We start from the raw sequence: 20273 nt of genomic DNA on the forward strand, positions 1-20273 counted from the left end.
GAGTTTTTTCTGAAGCGAAGGAATTTCGATTATCTCTAAGGACAGCATTCCATTTTATTAAAGTTGTATGTGCTTCTGATCCTTTATATAGTGCCTGTGCAGGAGTGAATGAATTTAATGCGTCAACCAGGCAGTTTAGGTTCCTTGTGAAATTTTCCGTTGTTTCACTGCCTTCTAACCCCTATGCAGCTGTACTATTATACATATAATAATCAGAGTCATAATGAATTTAGCCAACGACTTGTTAAAGACTGTTTGGGAATCCCCTAAAAGAATGCAAATATTTAGGAATATTATTGATGTGAATGAGAAGGTTGGCCATACTGGACTGTGACAAGTTTGCCCTCGTCGGTGGACGTTGAGAGCCTCCAGTATGCAACAGATCTTATGGAACTATGAAAACCTCAATTTTTTTGAGAAATTTTGTGAAGAAGATTCTACTGACGCAGCATCAAAATGTGCTGGATACCTGGAGACAATGCTTCACTTCAAGACATTTTTCTTTCTCTTCCTCTACTGCCATGTGATGGGTCCAATAGAAGAAGTAAACTGTAAGATTCAGTCTCCACGTATTGGTGCTACAGAAGTGGAATCAAAACTAAAATACTTGACTGACATCTTTCAAGAAAAGCGAATGGGTTTTGAGCAGTTCTGGCAGAAATGCACAGAGGGCAAACCCAGCCTCCTTGATGAGCCAGAATTGCCCCGGCAATGTCACGTCCCTGATAGACTTGAAAATCCTGATGCTGCCAAACCTCACAAGTTCTACACTCCAAAATAGTATTATAAATCAATATACACCGACGTGTGTGACACAGCAAAATCATGTGTTAAACAAGGACATGAATCTACAGGACTACAAAAAGTAACAGCCGTATAGTAAGAATGCATCTCAGCTGTGAGCAGTTGCAATAAACTTTCAGCAAACGTGAGAATTCTTTCGCCAAGATTTGGATGCCGATAGGCTCTCCTTACACATGTCCATGCTTGGTGATATCGCCAAACAGAAGAAACTACCATGCGTAACATAAGGAAGTTTCTTTTGGAAGACAGCACCCTCCAGGAGCTTCTGCCTGAAGTTGCCAAATTCATGATGGTCCTCCGCACTGTGCCAGTGACGACAGTCACAGCCAAAAGGTCATTCAGTGCTATTCGCCGACTAAAGACATATTTGAGATCTGCAATGGGGCAGAAGAGACCAAGCAGTTTAGCGGTAGTCCACATACATCAAACTGTGCTTGCTGAGACCGCTCGGTAATGAGTTTAAAAAAAAATAACCCAGTGCGTAGAGCAACTTTTGCTTTATTTTCAAATCATTTTCATATGCTTTTGTTGTGTTTGTCACTTTATATCTTAGTGTACATGATATTTTTTTTAATTATTGCAAAATTAAATTTAAAAAGTAAAATATTGTAGCAAGAACAAAAAAGTAAAACTATTTTGCTGTGATTTGTGTTAGCATTTATGTAAATAATTAAATAAAACTGTTAAATATTGTAAATATTCGTTATTTTATGGGTACGTCAACACTAAGGTTATTTGAACCCGTCACATATCTGTTGCGTACATTAAAACACACCCATGCCCTCGCAAGGACTCGAACCCGAGACCTCTGGATCAAAGCGAGTTGAGTCGACCACCCAACACGCTCGGCTACCGAGGCCGGCATAAAACTGTTAGGTTGGCCTCTTAATGTAAATACATACTTTTCAATAAAAATTTTATTAATTATCTAAAAAACAAATGAGCAGACACAAAAGACATAAAGAGACTTTGTGAATCATTTTCTAAACGTTTTTCATGTTACATTTCATTTGCATGAGGAATATAATAACTGCTCAAAAACTGCTATACGAAGACGTAATTTTGTTTTTTAAAAAGGGAGTGAGTGAGTCATTCATTCATTTATTTCAGTGATCAGAGGCCCCCCCCCCCAATAATTTTGACAAGTCGGCGCCCCTGAATTTACAGCTGATGTTATTCTTGACTAGTAGGAGTTAAGATCTAAGCAGAATATTGAGATAATGATCTGTGTTTGTAGTAGCAACAAAGCTAGAACAATGGTTCACACACTAGGCATTGTACATGTTGTCCCTCATCCTAACACAGTAGTACCAACGTACATAAAAGGCTGCAATTCGGGGGAAATTGAGCACAGCAATTCGGTGTAATATGAGCACATTAGAAAGATAAGCTTCTAAGCCAAATAATATTTTTGAAACCTCAGAAATTGCCAAAGAAGAAGAGTATTACTCATGACTAGAGACCGGATGTTAGGCAAAATGCCTATTCTTTCCTGTTAGAGATATGATGAAAACGAATGTTGCGAAGGCCAGGGGAGGGATTAGCTTCATTTAAAGGCAATTTAATTTTGCCTATTTCATACGATATTGCCTATATTATTTCATAAATGCCAGATATTGCCTATTTTAGGCATTTTCTTTAAAATTGGGACATGACTGAACTCGGTGCATACAATTTCCTGTTCACAGGATTAGTTTCCGATGCTTCCAAGAAATTTAAAAATAACAGTTAGCGAGTTATTGCAGCTAATAAGGACTTGGAAAAATTAATGGCAATTCAACAAGTTCTGAAAGGTGAAAATATTCAAACTGAGTTAGATCCACATGTTCTCGCGTGCTTTAAGTATGCTCCGGTAACATCTGTGGAGGTTGAAAGATCTTTTTCAATTCTACAAAATGTGTTGTCCGATCGCAGACATAACTTGTCCGTTGATCACCTGAAGAAATACCTTGTGATGTGCAACCACAATTAGTGCTTCGTATTCAGAGACTGCCAAACCGTACAGTACAAACTTGAAATGCATTTAAACAGATTCTTCGTTCGAACTGCTGTGTGGAATATTTAGTGTAAATTTTTTAACTGAAATAACCCTGTGTGCAGTGATAAAGTGTATATTCCGACTTTCACAGCCGCAACACCAGATCGCGCGAAAGGTCTTTGCTGTCCATTCCACTCCACAAATCCAACTTTTATGCAAATTATTTTACTGTTACCTCAGCAGGCCTTTGGAACAAGTTGCCACCTGAAATTCATGTCTCTTCCTCAATTGTGACGTTCAAAAAATTGTTAGTTACACATATTATACAATGAAAATTAAATGTTTGATTTCCCTAATAATATGGCGGGTGCAGAGAATGATAGAAGGACGTAATGCACAAAAATGATTTAGCGTAATAGTTAAGATGAATTATCGTCAAAGTATATCGTTTTGGACTGTGTTTTAAGTATGTGTAATATTGGACTGTGCTTAAGTAACTGTAGTGTTATGTATTTGCTTGTACGTGTGTAAGGGCAAAGATATGTATGTGTGTGTGTGAGTGTGTGTGCCCGTATCTATAGGTTAGATTACCTTTCTTATATGTAATTTTTCTGTATGTTTTATTTCTCTGTAATTTTTCTTTTTTTTTTCTTTCTTTTTTTCAATATTTTAATTATTTCATATTCAATTTTTTTGTAAACATGGTCAAGTGGAAGAAAAGGCTCCACAGCCTTAACTTCGCCATGTAAAAGAAGACGAAATAAATAAATAATTTGCCTACTGGTTGGAAGTAGCCAACAATTTCTTTTGTCAGACTATTGTGTGTAGCCATTATACAATGGAAAATTTTGGCCTGACGTGACTCCTGTTTGCGGTGATTTATTAAGTACAACATTGGACTGCTGTCTCTAATGATGAGCTCCTGGTTTATTTTAAGCAACTGTAAACAATGTACAGGTATGTTTCTATATTTTTTAAACACCTATTTCTTTTTCTATGTCTATCTTCATTATTTTGAGTTAAATTTAATTGCCTTTTTTATTGCCTATTTGTATTTTAATGCCTATTTTACTGCCTATTTTGAAAATTATAAGTGCTTATTTGCCTGCCTATTTTATATGTTTTTAGTGCCTAAACATCCGGTCTCTACTCATGACCCTTCACGGTCCATACCAAATTCACATCGTATTCCATTAACGGATGCACCCAACGACTACAGTCAATGAGTGCCCTGTATGAAAAAAGTTGTGGTGAGGCGTGGATTGTTTGTCATTTTTGTTCCTTGATATCATAATCATTGTGTTGGTACACAGGAATAATTACATTTCATCTGCCCTACTTGTAAGGAGGATGAGGAAACTTGAGGACTACAGGACATGTTTATGATCATAGGCGTGCGCAGACCCTCTGATTAAGGGGTCTTGATGAAAGTTCATTCGGAGAGAGAACAAAACCTCATTCCTTCTCACTGTTTTATTGGATTGATGGGTACTAAACAGGGGCGTATATAATGTGTGTCCGGGCCCACCGAAAATCACTCTGTTAGAATTCCAGCTTCTGTGGCACAAAAGTTCTTTGTCCCCCCTCCCCCTTTATTTTCCTTCTCTATGGTTCAGACTAATTTACATATAATCATGATTTCGTACAGCAGATTCAAGACAATTACATATAATTTATTCATTTCCAATGTGTGACCAATTTATTCTGCGACCACATAGGTGTAACACAACTAGGCTAACGAATAAAATGCACGAGTCTTAATAACAAGTAATTTGCTGGAGAACGAAGTGAAATAGTTCAATTACATAGGAAATAAACCCGCCGTAGTTGCTTGGAACTTTCATCGGGTTGAAAATACTTTATTTTTTAAAGAGAACAATATGTATTGTTTAATAACGGTAATAATATTTCTCTACTCTAAATTTCTAAGTGATAGTATTAGGAGGGGCAACTTCCACCTTGCCCCCTTTGCCAACCCCTCGTCCATACGCCATTGTTTATGATATGCATTCATTTAGTGCTATCCTGTGACTAATTTTTACGTGTATATATCCTTAAATGTATCTATTAAACATAACTGCCCATATTCTCAAACAGTGTGCTCCAGGGGTGCCCATCCCCCCCCCCCCAAGGCCAAAGGCACAATCCCCTCAAATCTCGCAATGCGTTCCCCCCAAATCATGTGGTAATCCACATGAAGTATTTAATTATGATAGCGTGTCTACTGAAAGTAACGTTTTTTTTAAGCTTTATTGAACACGATACTTGATCTGCCCTTCCTCTTTAAACAGAGGTTTCCATCCCCCAGCTAGACCGTGGATGTATTACCCCTCAAAATATTTTGGGTGAATACGTAATAATTATTTTTATTTGAATACAATAGCCTGTTAAACTGTCCATATTTTTAAATGGTTCGAATTTTCGAAATAACGGAAAGCTAGCAATCTCAAGTGTCATAATTATATAAATATGTATTTAAACAGTGTGTTTGTGTTTGTGGTTGGAGAACAAGATTTTAATAACCCACAATTTGGGTATTTAACACAAACTCTTATACAACTTAAGATCGAGAATTACAGAACTTTAGCTAGAAATTCCTAAGACCGGGAAGAGAATATAATAAGGTGCCTCCAGTGGCGTAGCATGGACATTTCGGGTGGGAACGCCAAGTCCGAAGGAAGAGTCGGCCCTTTCTTGCTTAATTATTTATTTATGGTATTAGTCGCCACAGGTATTATTTGCCTGAAGTAAGCTGGGTTTTCAATAAAACATCATCATTGCATGTTTTAGCTAGAAAATTAGATGCCTCACTATGCCACAAATGTTTTGAACTCTGGTGTTCTATACCTTTTTTTATATCTTTCTGCATGACGCAAGTCATTAAAAACCTACCTGAATCACAAGCGCCTCTGCACAACAGTAGACGTCATTGTTGTGGGCGATCCAACTACTGATTGATTTGGTTTATTTTATTTCGCTTTTCTACCACTTTTGGTTAATTGCGAATATGAATATGAGTGATGATATTGATGAAGGGACACTGACAAAGAATACCCGTGCTCACGCCGGGATTCGAACCAGGGACCTCTGTCGTCTCGGCGCACTGTAAAAAGCAGAGTGGATGATCCAAATATCTTACACTCTACTGACGTAACAGTGCCGATTAGTAATTCAGACCACTGTTTATTACATCTTGAAAATGCTGATAAACATTTTAAAATAATTTTCTCCAGAGACCATTCGATGTTAAGAGTTTTCAAATGAATGCTAAACATTTCCATTCACACAATATTAAGTAGTTAGATAATAACGAAAAAATACAATTAAAAAAATAATAGTTTTGCGGGTTAAGTGGTAGAGCAGCCACAGGCTGAATTTCTACCACGAGGACTTCACCAACTTATTTAGTTTCTAATACACATCGCTGTTCGTGCGATAAATTATACAATGCAGTGGCCATTAAGAAGCAGTATATTTGAGATTGGTAAAGTTACGTCAGTCAATATTGCGTATTGTAGCATCACATAGCACGAGTGGCATGAGCGCGAAGAGCGAAGAACCGGGTAGGAATTCTGCGGCTGTCGTCTGCTTCAGAAGGCAGGAAGGGTCACATGAACCAATCACGGTAGACCTCTCGTACGCTGGCGTAAGAGAGCCCATTTACGCGCGTGCTGTAGAAATGGAAGCTTTCCCTCCATAAAGGCAGCAAGGAATATAGAAGTCCTGTACGCCGAACCTGCTCGGCGTCCGGCCGGGAAAGGCATTGAAAAGAGATGCTAGAACGAGTGTTGAGAGTGGAGCGTTGCAAGCGGATCGCGAAAAATAGCTATTATAATGCCATGAAGGTCAAACATATATGAAATTAGTCACGTTTTACATTATAATCACAGCATTTAAGCATTTTTGAAATTTTAAATCTGGGAACGCCGGGCGTACGGGCGTACTATAAAGCTACGCCACTGGGTGCCTCCTTCAAAGAACTCATCCTTTCTGCTTGGGGTAATTACAATTTATTTAGTATTCCATACCAATAATTACATGAATTTCATCTTAAATGCAAATTTCACTTGCTAAAGCAAAATTACCCTGCAACAGTAACTTAGAAATACGAATTTGACACTATTCATTTTCCTGTTTTATCGAGTAATGTGCAAGATGTTACACGTTACTTTGAAGTGCACAGTTAGTACAACTATTGCAGCATAGCCTACAGGGCATCAATAATGCACTCGTATTGTTAATAGAACCATATCATCAAAATGACTCACCTGTTTTAAATTAAGCAGTATACCGACACTAAACATTATATTTTAAGATATTATATTATTAATAAATATCGAGAATATTGTTTGTCTTGTAATGATGGTACAGTATAATTGTTCACAATCGTCTCATGAAAATGCCAGACACACATTTTTGTAAAGCGACATTTCGAGCGAAGCGAGCAAGAAAATTTTTATATCCATTTCTTTGCAGGCTTGCAAGAGTATTTTTTTAATGGGACGTCAATACTTTCATAGGATCCCTCGATATTTACTCTTTTCTAGCTACTCTTTTCCCATGTTCTGCACCGAAACGTGTGCATATCATATCGCTAAATATAGTTCCCATTCCCAAATATAATGTTCGAACCCGAAAAAAATCCCTTGACAATCTAAGATTTTACACTTTATTAAGAGCTCCATATCTCCTCCACTCAAATTTAATATTTAATCCTCCAACCAAAATTTTGGTCTTACTGTTTATGTTGGAGAATACCTTGATATTACACCCTCCAAAATAAAAAAAATCTCCGTCCACAAACCACATTTTCCGCTACAATATCAGACGTAATATTAATACACAAATGTTCGATATCCCTCCCAAATTTAATGCTCAGCCCCCTAACTAAAATTTCCAGAATAATCTAAGATTTAACACTGATATTCAATAGTCGGATATTGCTCCCCCCTCGCCCAACGTTTTCTACCTCAATCCCCCCCCCAGAATCCACGTGTCGATTTAAGACCCAGTGTGTAAGAGTTGGATATCCCCCTTCCTTAATAATAATATTACCCGTTACAATTTACTTGGCAGTCTATAATTTGGTATTTATGTAACAGCAATGGATAGTTAATAACGTAATTCAACTTGTGCCAAATGCTGTACTATTTTACATCAAATTTCCATCACAAAAATCCCCCCCCCAAAATATCGCCCCCCTAAAAAAAGATAAGTAGCTTGGACATAACGAGAGTTCACAAACCCACCTGTGGGCATCGCTAATCAAAATACTTCATTATCTTCATCTAATGGATTAAATATGATGTACCTAAGGTGTTTACATTTATTTTGGAAAAATACATAAATGTTGAATTTTATATTACAATAAGGACCCCCCCAAATTTCGATGGCGCAATCTGCGCCATAATGCGCCCATGGTGTACTCATGTTACCCCCATCAGTGGGGGTAATGTGGGTTTTGCAGACTTTTGTTTCTTCATTTTTTGTTCCTTTACAGAAAGAGATTTTTACTCATGTGTACTACCAGATACAGTGCAAAGACTGATCTTCAGTTTGAAATATGAAAGTTATTTATATTTCAATAAATCTCTTTATTATTAGCAATTTTGCCTCAAGGTGGTCATTCCGATGTGTTATATTAAGGTAACCAGATTCGAGATTCATCTGGTCGAAGTTCCTGACAAGCTAGCTAGAAGAATTTCTACGAAATTTATAGGCTATACCACTTACTGTCATACAGAATTTCCTTTATCTTCAGATAAGGGAGATCTTTATAAACCTCAACTTCAAACTTGAGATCCCTGAGTCTCTTTCGGAGTTCCCAAGAATCAACATCAGTCCCCGTTCTTGGTTTGAGGTAGTCTATGCAGAATGTTTCGTGGTTGAAGATAATAGCTTTCCCTCGACGTTTGTGGCTCATGTTGTAAGCTTCATCGTCACTGAAGCATAACTCTCCTGACGGGGTCGGCTTGGGGCTGCAATGACAAATGGCAATACCTGGTATCAAATAAAGCAATACATGCTTGTAAGAACGTATCGGGAAGAGGCAAGTCTCAATCTCGCCTTCTTAACCGAGACGAGAACAAGACATATTTCTGGAAACTTGCTTGCAGAGTATGTGAAAGTTAGGCTCGTGCCTAAATAAAACTTGCTTTACTACTCGATGCATTCAGACGTAGAAGTTTCTGATTATATTTACATAGGTCTTATGTGATAATTGTACAGTGTCACCGGTAATAACAATGGGACACCTGGATCCTGAAATTCTATCTCTCCTGTAAGGCGTTATGTGTGTTGCCTAGTTATTTGGCGGTGGCAGAATTTGTCACTGGAATTCTGCTATTAAAATCTAATCATCGTCGTAGAGTTAGGCAATACACATAACGCCTTGCATGGAAGCGAGTATTTAAGGATGGCATTCAAGCAAAAAATGGAGTAAACGTGACTACAACGTTGTAACGTAACCAAAGGATTTTTTACAGCCCGACCCCCGCGACCGGCCCCCTCTGACTGGTGAAGTTCAACGCTTAAAATATTTGCATCCTCATCATTAGTCAGGGGATCAACCTTGCAGTGGAACGCAATAGGTGAGGAGTTGAGGCCGGGCGGATCTGGGATTGGCGACCCAGGGGGTGGGTAGCCGCTCCCCTATGAATTTTAAAGTGTGTGTGATTGTTAATTTATTGATATTTCCTGGGGAGTTTTAAAGTGTATGTCTCGGAAGAAGACAGAAATGGATATTATTAATTTTAGAGGTCCTGTTATAATGATTGTGTTTGTGTTGTGATAGAGTCAAATGGATAATGAAAGATCCAACAAAAGATCAAGGGACAGTCCCTCCGCTCCCACACCCAAGAGGCGAGCACCAGAGAATGGGGACCAAATAATAATGGAAGAACAAGCAGGTATAGGTAATCAGCATAGAGAGATCGCTAACATGTTTAGATTCCACGTTAATGAGCTGCAAGCGGGTATCGCTCGGGAGAAGTTGACGATACCCACCGAAACCTTGATGACCGAGTTAGTGAGCAAGCTCTTGGCGGAGTATGAGAACCTGAGAACCAGTCTCGAGGTTTCTCAGACCCTCAATCAAGAATTGAGAAAGGATAAGCAAATGTTGCAGGATGAGTTAAGAGCTAGACAATATCCCTCAAATTCACATGAGAGACAGTCAAGCAGCAGTCAGTCCTATGCAGATACATTGAAGAAGGACTGTAGAGTACCTGATGTTCCCAGGCCTTCTAGAGCTTCTAAACCGACGTTATTCATTAGGGCGAAGGACAAAACTCCTCGAGATATAAGACAAGATATTACTTCAAGTATAAGACCTGCTCAGGATAAGATTCGCATCACTAGTATGAGACCCGTCAAAGACCTGTTGAGCTAGCAACAGAAAATGAGTTGGAGCGGATGCTCGAGAATCAAGATCTTCACTCGAAAGGCTTAAAGATGGAAACAACTAAAAAGAGAAACCCGTTAATTATCTTATATGAGGTTCCCAAATCTTATGAAGACCAAGAATTACTCGACGGGTTGTATACAATGAACTTCGAAGAAACAATGTCTATAGAAGAAATGGAGAATAATTTAAGTATTCGTTTTAGGACTGGCAGACAAAGGAAAACTTCTTCTCATGTTGTTATAGACGTTTCTCCGGTCATGAGGAATCTGATAATTGGTTGGAATCAGCTCTATCTCCATTTTCAAGTGGTAAATATTAAGGACTGTATATCTGTTCCTAGGTGCTACAACTGCCATGATCTTGGCCATATCAAGGAACATTGCGGCAAAGAACAGACCTGTGGTAAATGCGGTGGAGCCCATCCCGAAGAAGGGTGTCCGACTGTCAACCTACGCATTTGTATACCTTGGGCCCGTTCCGAAAGTCGCACGAGTTTAACGCGTTAAACGAGTTATGGTAACTGGCTGTCCCATAAGTGCTTCCGTGCGTTTTGTGAGTTTCATTATGCTGTCCCAAAAGTCGCATTCCGTGCTTTTATTGCAAGATCGAGATTCACAAAACGCACGGGCCAGGAGGTTGGTTTGTTTGGTGCGAATCGTCTGCTGCCTACAGACAACGCGCGTACTGTTGGATTTAAACTGCACTAGTTCGGAAAATGTATTTTAATTTTAACAGATAGCGATATGAAGCAGCATGCACAAGATGAGTATGCATTAACCGTTCTTAGAATGTGATTAAAATGAGTAACAGTGTCCACAGTAGAGTATATTTTTGATATAAGGACATTTCTTTCGCTGGACGCCATGTGGAAACTTTCTCTAAAGAAAACGCTGCGCCTGCGCTTTCGCCTAGAGTGTCCCATGAGTCTGTAAAATAACTGGTTTCACCAGATTCACGAGCCCAGTTATTTTCTTTGAATGCGTTCGTTTCGTTAAGACCTTCTGAACGCACCCCCTGCAAGAACAGAGCCCGAAACTGTGTTAGGAATAACTGCCCAACATATCAAGAGTTGTATGATAGAGCCATCTCAAAGATTAACTATGGGTAGTTCTGCTAAAACTGATCTAAGTACAACTATTGGAAATCTAAGCATTATTCAAATAAATGCTCAAGGCTCTCAGTTGGCCACCCAAGAAGTGGTCAACTATATAAATACCAAAAATGTACATATAGCACTTATCCAAGAACCTTACACTAAAAAGGGTAAGGCAGTAAGTGTGCCTAAGAAAATGAGGACATATGCCATTTCAGACAATCCAAAAGTTCTAACTATTGTCTCAAACTCTAATCCAATATATATATAGCCCCAATCCCACCACTCACTCACTCACTGACATAAATGTTCTCCATGAAGGAAGCCCCGGAGGCGAAAAACACTCGATTACGACCCCCCATGAAATCGTCCCAAAAGGCCCAGAAAATTAAAAAATCTCTCAATCGGCCCTTCCTTAAGGGTGAAAATGCCCTTTTCTCATGTCCTTAGCAACCGTTGCCACGGGCATTTCTTTTGCACACATTGTTTCCTTCAATTCTTAATTGTCTAGCTGCATTATATTTCTCACAGATCAATAGCACACAGATGAATCAACTCATGGTTTTGAAAAGGTGCCTGAAACAAGGGTGACATCTACATGATAAGGAGTTTCAGCCCAGATACAATTACGTATATATTATTATACTTAATGCGTAAATATCTACATCGTGCTTGTTTTAACTAAATATTTAGGGGGTATAATGACATGCAATTCCTTATAGCTTGCCGTGCCTGTTGTTGTCCATGGAAACGGACGTTGCTAGGGAACTTAAAGAAAGTTTATTTTCGACCCGAAAAATACTGTAAGGGAATTATGCTAGAGTTTTCGAATTTCAAAATACGAGCATCAGAATTTTATTACAGAGGCAACGTAGGAATTTGAGGGGAATGACGGAAAACGGTCATTATCCAATTACGTTCAAAAATGTGAAAATAACAAATACGTAAATATTGCATTTTCAATTTAGTCGCTATTCAATTCGTTAATGCAAAACATCCAACTACTTATCTTGAAACGGTTATTACTTACTCAGTTCATTATTAAGAAAATATACAATAATAGTTTGAATATTTGTACCTTATTAGAGCCCATACACACATAAAGTTACTTTCTAAACTTTTCAAATTAACGAACTTGTACACATGTTCCTCATCATCCAATACAACATGCAGACATTTTCAAAGTCATTAAGATCATTAAGGAACTCCATCTAAAACATGATTGCGTTCACAACGTGGCCGAAGGTCACGCATGCGAGCGTACAAGACGTGGCCAAAGGCCACGTCGAAAGTACGCGAGTCTACAAGTATTCTGGCACCTCAATTACTCAACCTCTCATTGTATAGTTGTGGAAATAACGTTGGGGACTGAGAAATGGGTACTGGCAAATTTATATTGTCAGTACAAAGATCCCATTAAACCTTACCTGGATATCTTGGATGAGACTGTCACGGACCTATCAAGCAACAACTTATTGGTCGCGATGGATTCCAACGCAAAGTCTAGACTCTAGAATAGCAGAATCTTGGATGATCGTGAACAAGAACTAGAGGATTTTATAGCAAGCAAAAACTTAAGTGTGATAAATCGCAGGTCGGAGATTCCTACTTATTCCAATAATAGAGGAGGAACTTCAAATATAGATGTTACTACTACAAATCACCGAGGGCGGATGTCTGTTGTCAATTGGAAGGTAGAAGTCAACCAAACGGTTAGTGATCACAATCTGATTAATTATAATATCCAACTTATGAAAAGACACACACTTAATAATAACAACATCAAGAGGATCTGGAGAACGTACCAGAGATCAAGACCTTCTGAGGCCACTGGTCACGAATCAGCTTAAGCTAAATCCTATGAGTCCAGGAAGACTGGCTGAGGATATTGCAAAAACTATTACTAATGCTATTACATCTGCAATTCGATCAATTCCCAAATCCACTAAGAGCTCACCCAAGCATGAGTGGTCCCAATATATATTGACACGTAGGAGTGTCACACGTCTATTGAGAAAGCGCTACCAAAAGGCTGCCACAGAAAGAGACAGGTTGTTCTTTTTGGAAAAATATCTTTATATATGTCTTTATCTGTGATCTAGGTGTCCCAGGAAGGACCAAGGGAGGTCACCTGATTCACCCTGGAATACGGAATAGCGTAAATTCTTCACTTATTGCTTTTATTTGTATCTACTTCTGTTTTTCTACTTTTCTTTCTACATTTTGTCTTCTTCCTTATGTCTTAGAATATATTTATTATTGTCGCTTTTCTTTTTGATTATTTCCTTAGTGTTTTTCCTCCTTGTCTCCTTCTCACTCCGTTCTCTCTCACTATCTTGAGCTTCTTTCTTTTCTTTCTTTCTTTCCTAATCACTCATTCACTTCTTTTCTAACTTTCTTTAATTTCTCTTTTCTCTCTCTCTCTCTTTCTCTCCTTCCATCTCTTTCTGTCTGTCAAAACATTTCTACTTACACATTTCACAGCCTCAAAAAAGACGTCATGATTTCTCAATATGTATCAAACTTCAGGACACAAACTTTTCGATTTTCACTTCCCTTGAGCCGAGAGTGTTCGAGGACGAGAATGAGATGGGTTTAGAAATCGAGACAATTCTGAAACGGAAATAGGCATTCTGAACTCGAGCTTGGATCAAGAACGAGATATCCGCATTCACGAGACACGTAATGCAAAGTCTCGACTAGTTTAGTCTGGGAACTATTCCTAATGGAAAGATTGATGATTTGGTTAATTTTACTTCGTTCTTCTGTCACTTTTGGCTAATCGTGAAAATAAGGAGGAGTGATGATATGATGAAATTGACCACGGTACACTCATAGATAACACTTATGCATAGGCGGAGTTTCGTCAGTCCACTAGGGTGGGGGGGGGGGGGGCTTAATGGGGCTAAACATTATTCATGCTTTTATCCATGACGAAAATCATCACGGGCATTATCCTTGGGAAACAGGTGATCCCTGTTGGAATTGTGTTGATATCCAGTGCCTCTTTTATAGGAAGGAATACACGATTATAGATGGTTGAAAATGTATTAATAACACATTTCTTCTTTGGAATAAAGAACAATAGTTTTAATGTGTCGTAATATTAATGGATACTACTACCTTCATGGTAATGAACAAAACACCCAGGTGTAATGCTAAAATGCATTTGAAAGTACTAGATAATGAAATAGTAAAAAATTACATTTCTTTAATTTTTCTACAAGGAAATTTTGTATTTTCCTAATTTCACCACAATTTGCGAAGAAAGCTCTTCAACTATCGATATTAAATTTCGTAGTCTACAGCACGAGCAATGCGCAAGCTGTTTTCCGAAAATCACGTTTCAAAGTGTTTGGTAGGGCCTTCCTGATTGGTGTAGTAGTAACGTCGTCACCTTGTAATTAAGGCGTCCCGGAGTCGATGCCCGGTGAAGGCACACAGTGGTTCGGATGCAACTTCAAACTGTAGATCCAGTCCCGATTAACCAATCTGTGTGTAAAGTGGACTTTTAAAACAAAAACAAAAAAATAAAACTCCAACTCACTCAAAGTGGTTGGTGACAGCATCTAAAAGTATGTAATAAATACACAATCGTTTGCCAATAAAACAGTTAATGGATTATTTTTCTTGTTGATAGTCTGTTGCTCCTGTAGTTGATTTAACAGCGAACTCTTTAAATCTGCTTGGGTTTTGCCGATTTCGTTTTGATGAGCTCGTTGGTATGTCAAATTCAATTTCAAATTTTCGGCAGACCTTCTGAATATTATCCCACAGTGTGAAAAAAGGAGTGACTTCACTAATGAACTGTAGTAATCACCATTAAGGGCGATTAATTCGCTTGCACACGATCGTGACACATTTACATTCATGCGTATATTTTCCACACCAAAACTGTTATTCTATTCAAGTGTCTACAGTGACAGCTAATTAAGGGATCCCGGGTTCGATACCCGGTGGAGGCACGTAGGGGCTAAAATTCAACTTTAAACTGTAGGTACAGTGGCGATTATGATTTCTGTGTATATAGTGGACTTAAAAACAAATTTACACTCAATCAAACAATGACAGCTTCTCTTCAAATATGTTCAGAAAAACACACTTGCAGAAACTTATTTTTGAAAGGCTCCACTTATGTTAAAAACTGGACGCCAACATTGTTTGAACGTGGCAGTGTTGTATCCAAGCACTTCAAGATGGAATATCAAGAAAAATAAGAGTGATATTTTTGAAACCTTGTCCGGAACGTGTGGTTTCCATAACATGCACATCTATCCACTTTAACTTTTACAGAAAACAGAAGAAAATACGTATCATGAAAGCAATGTTCAATCGTTAGCCTCTAAAATAAATGCTGTTAAATAATCATAAAACATATCGCCATAATTCAATGTAGGTGCTAGTATGATACATGATACATTAATTATATAGTACAGTTTACATATTCAATGGGTGGGAAAATGAGCCCCGATTGGGATGTGTCATTATGACCACATAACCAGATTGGAATGGCTCAAGACAGAGGCGGGTGAGGGTGAAAATCCGCTTTCCCCATACAAATCGCACCCTGAACCTATCTTCCGTTGTATTCTGTATCAAACATAATTTGAACTTAAGTGTGACTGACACGCTACAAGAGTAGGAGTTTCATGATGAATGTTCTAGTTTTTTGTGCAGTTTCTCACACCTTAATTATTTTGAGCATATTTCGCATACGTAGGGTGAGGGGGGCGGGCGAGTAATGTCCGGTTCTAGGCTTATCTCCTCATAGCCCCTACCTAACTACGTTTATGCACTTATGTCCGGGTCGGGATTCGAATCTGGGACCCCTGGCGTCGTCGAGCGCGCTGTACTAACCATTCCGTCACGGAGACCAGGTCAATTATTCCTAATGGTGTATGTAATTTTAATATACATAATATATATATATATATATATATATATATATATATATATATATATATAGATAGATAGATAGATATCATTATTGCATCTATTTTAGAAACTAGGTTTTTTCTTAAATTTGAACATATCATACAAGTAAACGTGAGGTGTAAGTGACCACTTCTGAAAATGAAAATATAATCAACTCGAAGATGAGACAAAATCTGGAGAAATCGCCATGACCCAGTTAATTACATGAGTTACAAGATCTGCAACGAAGCTTATTCGATCGATTCGACAACCTCTGATGGACCTTCACAGCGCGAAGCAAGAAGAAGAAGAAGGAAAAGAGCAGTTTGCATGCATGGATCTTATCTTCCTCTACGTCATGACAGGAAATTACACTACCTATGAACTTGTATCTAGTTGAAATTGTTATTTTATCGCATGTTGTATCAAACTTCCTTCACAGTCGCTCCTCTTTGATCAGCAAAGATTTCAGAATGCGAAATTGTAGCAGGTAAATGGAAAGATCAAGCTTGATATGAAAGTAGCATTGTCTTATCATAACAGCATCGACGTACCCAGACTTCTTTTTTCTAGGGGCAAACTATTTTCCAGGGCAGCAAACAACCCTAAGAAATACATTTTCTAATACACAAATTTTAAAATGTATAATTTTTATTTCCAGCCAGAAGCACTACAGTTTTAATTTGACATTACTTTTGCCATAACATAACTTTTGGGCAACTAATTTTCCATGAAGAGTGCTCGACCCCCTGCCCGATGCCGGATTCGCATAGCAGTACAACCTATACCTATATATCGGTTGCAGGACAGTGTGTGACAAAAGAGTTGATTGAATTGATAAAATGGTTGTTTTAAGTCCACTTTATGCACAGAAAGGCTAATCGGGACTGGACCTACAGTTTAAAGTGGGATCCGAATCACTGTGCCATGTGCTTCCACCAAGCTGCATATTATTGGGACTATTTTTCTTGTCCACATATTAGCAGTTAATGAAAAATTAAACGGTAGAAGAAAACAGATGAGACAGGCAATGCTGGAAAATTAACGTGTGTAATTATGAAGTGGCTACTGTCTAACTACTGGATATCTCGAAACAGTAGCGGCGATTGGTTGCCAAATTTGGGGGCAAGGACAGATTACTTTCTCTTGGTAGACAAGAGTTAGCAATAATAGGCCACCGTGCGGGTCAAAAAGGCGGGGGCAACTGCACCACGTCCCACCCCTAATCGCCGACACTGTCTCGAAATTCCCAAAATGTGTCCACCGCATTTCTACCACCCCATTAAATCCCGCATATTCGAGAAGGAAAGAAATGTTATTCGAAACTTTTGGTTTCCTCATTTGTAGCGCTGACTCGAAGCGCCTATTCGATTTGTTCCTAATCGAATTCCCCACTTTATTACCACGCACACGTCTACATTAGTCACATAAGCTGTATCGACCTCATTCAAGCCCCTTTCATATGCAACTACAGTATGGAAGCACGCCAGCTATTACGAAATAGGACACTCGGAACCTTATTGATTTCTACCATACGTGAGACGTTCATCCCAAATTCTTCAGACGCCTATAAAAACTGATTTCTAAGATTGTCTTATCTGTTTCCTCCGAACTGTCACTTTCTCCCCCGCCCCCTTGTATTTGCTAGTGCTCGACGAAAGTGCTAGTAATATACGAGGGCATTATTTATATTTTGAGCCTTGGCAACACTGATTGAAGTTAGGCGCGATTTGACGTTTGCACGGAATCGTCTTGCATTATTGACCATAACGTACTTCAAATGTTTTGTCAATAGCTTGATTTGTGTTGCTTATGTTGCCTTGGAGATTGCGCGACAACAATAAAATGGAATTAACTCGTGAACATTTTCGTGCGATGATTTTTTACGATTTTCGACGTGGATTATCAAGACAAGAGTGCATCGATCAACTTACTTCCACATTTGGCGATGAAGCCCCATCCTTTGCCACTGTGAAACGCTGGCATAACGAATTTAATCATGGCCACCATTCGCTCACCGACGAGATTAGCGAAGGTCGTCCAAAATCAGTTGTTGTTCAAGAAAACATTGATGCTGTGCAAAACCTAATACTGCAAGATCATCATGTGACATACTGTGAGATTGAGGCAACCATAGGCATTAGTTCCACCAGCATATATAAAATATTACATGATCATTTAGCTGTGAGAAAGGTATGTTCTCGTTGGATCCCACACAATTTGACAAATACTGAAAAAGACGCTCGCGTCAATTGGTGCAAACAAATGCTCAATAAATACAATCGTGGTGCTTCAAAAGACGTATATAAGGTTGTAACAGGTGACGAATCATGGATATATGCATATGAGCCGGAACGTAAACAGCAGTCGACTGTATGGATGTTTCAAGATGAACCCAATCCAACAAAAGTTGTTCGCGCTCGAAGCACATCGAAACAAATGGTCGCCTGTTTTTTCGGGAAAACTGGTCATGTGGCAACTGTGCCTTTAGAGGAACGTAGAACGGTCAACTCTGAATGGTACACAACAATTTGTTTGCCAGAGGTCTTCGGTCAAATACGGAAAACAAACAAACGCCGTCGGATCATTCTTCATCAAGACAATGCCAGCTGTCACACATCTCGTCTAACAACCGACTTTATGAACAGTCAAAAAATCGAATTGATGGGTCATCCGCCGTACAGTCCTGATTTGGCACCCAATGACTTCTTCTTGTTCCCGAATGTCAAGAATAAATTGCGTGGACAACGATTTTCTTCGGCGGAAGACGCCGTTGATGCGTTCAAAAACCATATTATGGAGGTGTCTCAATAAGATTGGAAAAACTGCTTTGACAAATGGTTCGAACGAATGCAAAAGTGTATTGACCATAAAAGAGAATACTTCGAAAAACAATAAAGCAGTTTTCAATGCCAAATTCCTGTTTTTTCATTGTTAGGCTCAAAATATAAATAGTGACCCTCGTAATGCACAAATCTAAATGCTGAATATTATATCTAATATAAGTTTATAATATAATGTTCAGAGTTTAAATTATTAAAGTTATAATAACGTTTACCATCAAGTCTTCGAAGTTTCTCATAAGATCTCGATATCATTATACAAGAGGGTGCACGTGAATGAAAGCAATGGATGATATTCAGCGAACAACTTCCCCCCAAAATTCATTGTACGAAATCACGCCCGCCGATAGGAGTGTTAGGTTCGATTCTCGGTGGAGCTACATGGCGCAGTGTTTCGGATCCCACTTTAAACGGAAGGTGCAGTCCCGATTAGCCTTTCTGTGCATAAAGCGAACTGAAAACAACAATTCAATTCAATAACAAACATACCTCAGGGATGAAAACAGACCATCCGTTGTATCTTCATGGATGTTCACCGTACGTGGTTCTTCCTCACTATTTGCGACCGCTTCGTCCATATTTCGCGATTTTCTTCATATCCGAGATTCTCGGAGTTTGAGCTGTCTACGAACAAAATATCAACGTTCCGTCGCAGAGTTCAGTGCGTGGAAAACGTCACAGGATAACATCATTATCTAATCACTAATTAATTCCCAATCTTTACTGAAGATAAGAAGTTAAGTACCTCTAAGTACAGTAGGTCCATACATTTTGCAGATGATAAACATTAAACACTTTCCTTACTTATCGAGAAATTCGTCATAAATGATAAATCGGCATTTTGAGTGATTCCAAGTATACTTATCATCTCAATGGGCGTGAACGCTCAGTACTTGGGCACATTATGGACTATATTTATCCTGTATGCCCTTAAAATTTCACTTTTTTCACTCAACCTTACCCAATATCACTTTTCCCAAACGCATCAAGTGCACGAGTCAAATCGGTCACAAACCACAGACAAATATGGTACAGTGGGATGCATAAGTATTGCTCGACAAATTGTCCATGACTATTTTCATTAATTTCTCTTCTGCATTCTACGTGTCGTTAACGAATTTTTAAGTACTGTGGTGCAGAGACTGTCAGCAGCTTGTTTGACGTTTTGTTTCAATTCTTCAAACTCTCATCTGGTAAAACAAAGAGCATGAACATGGTGATGGATTGATTGATTGA

At 38.6% G+C, this 20273-nt stretch overlaps 1 protein-coding gene across 2 annotated transcripts in view; it reads right to left on the reverse strand.

Annotated features, from left to right (window-relative positions):
• The window catches only part of LOC145987162 (caspase-1-like), a 102923-nt gene extending 83225 nt beyond the window's left edge, over positions 1-19698 (reverse strand). For both annotated transcript variants that reach the window (XM_083121673.1, XM_083121672.1), the window contains exons 1-2: positions 19527-19698; positions 8516-8760 (exon numbers count right to left, since the gene is read on the reverse strand). In XM_083121673.1, coding sequence (XP_082977799.1) covers positions 8516-8760; positions 19527-19615 — 334 coding nt within the window. In that variant the 5' untranslated portion in view covers positions 19616-19698. The remainder of the gene's footprint in view (positions 1-8515; positions 8761-19526) is intronic.
• Positions 19699-20273: the final 575 nt, after the last annotated feature.

This window comes from Lepisma saccharinum, chromosome 4 (genome assembly GCF_977018435.1).
Source record: "Lepisma saccharinum chromosome 4, izLepSacc3.1, whole genome shotgun sequence".
Classification (NCBI taxonomy): Eukaryota; Metazoa; Arthropoda; class Insecta; order Zygentoma; family Lepismatidae; genus Lepisma; species Lepisma saccharinum.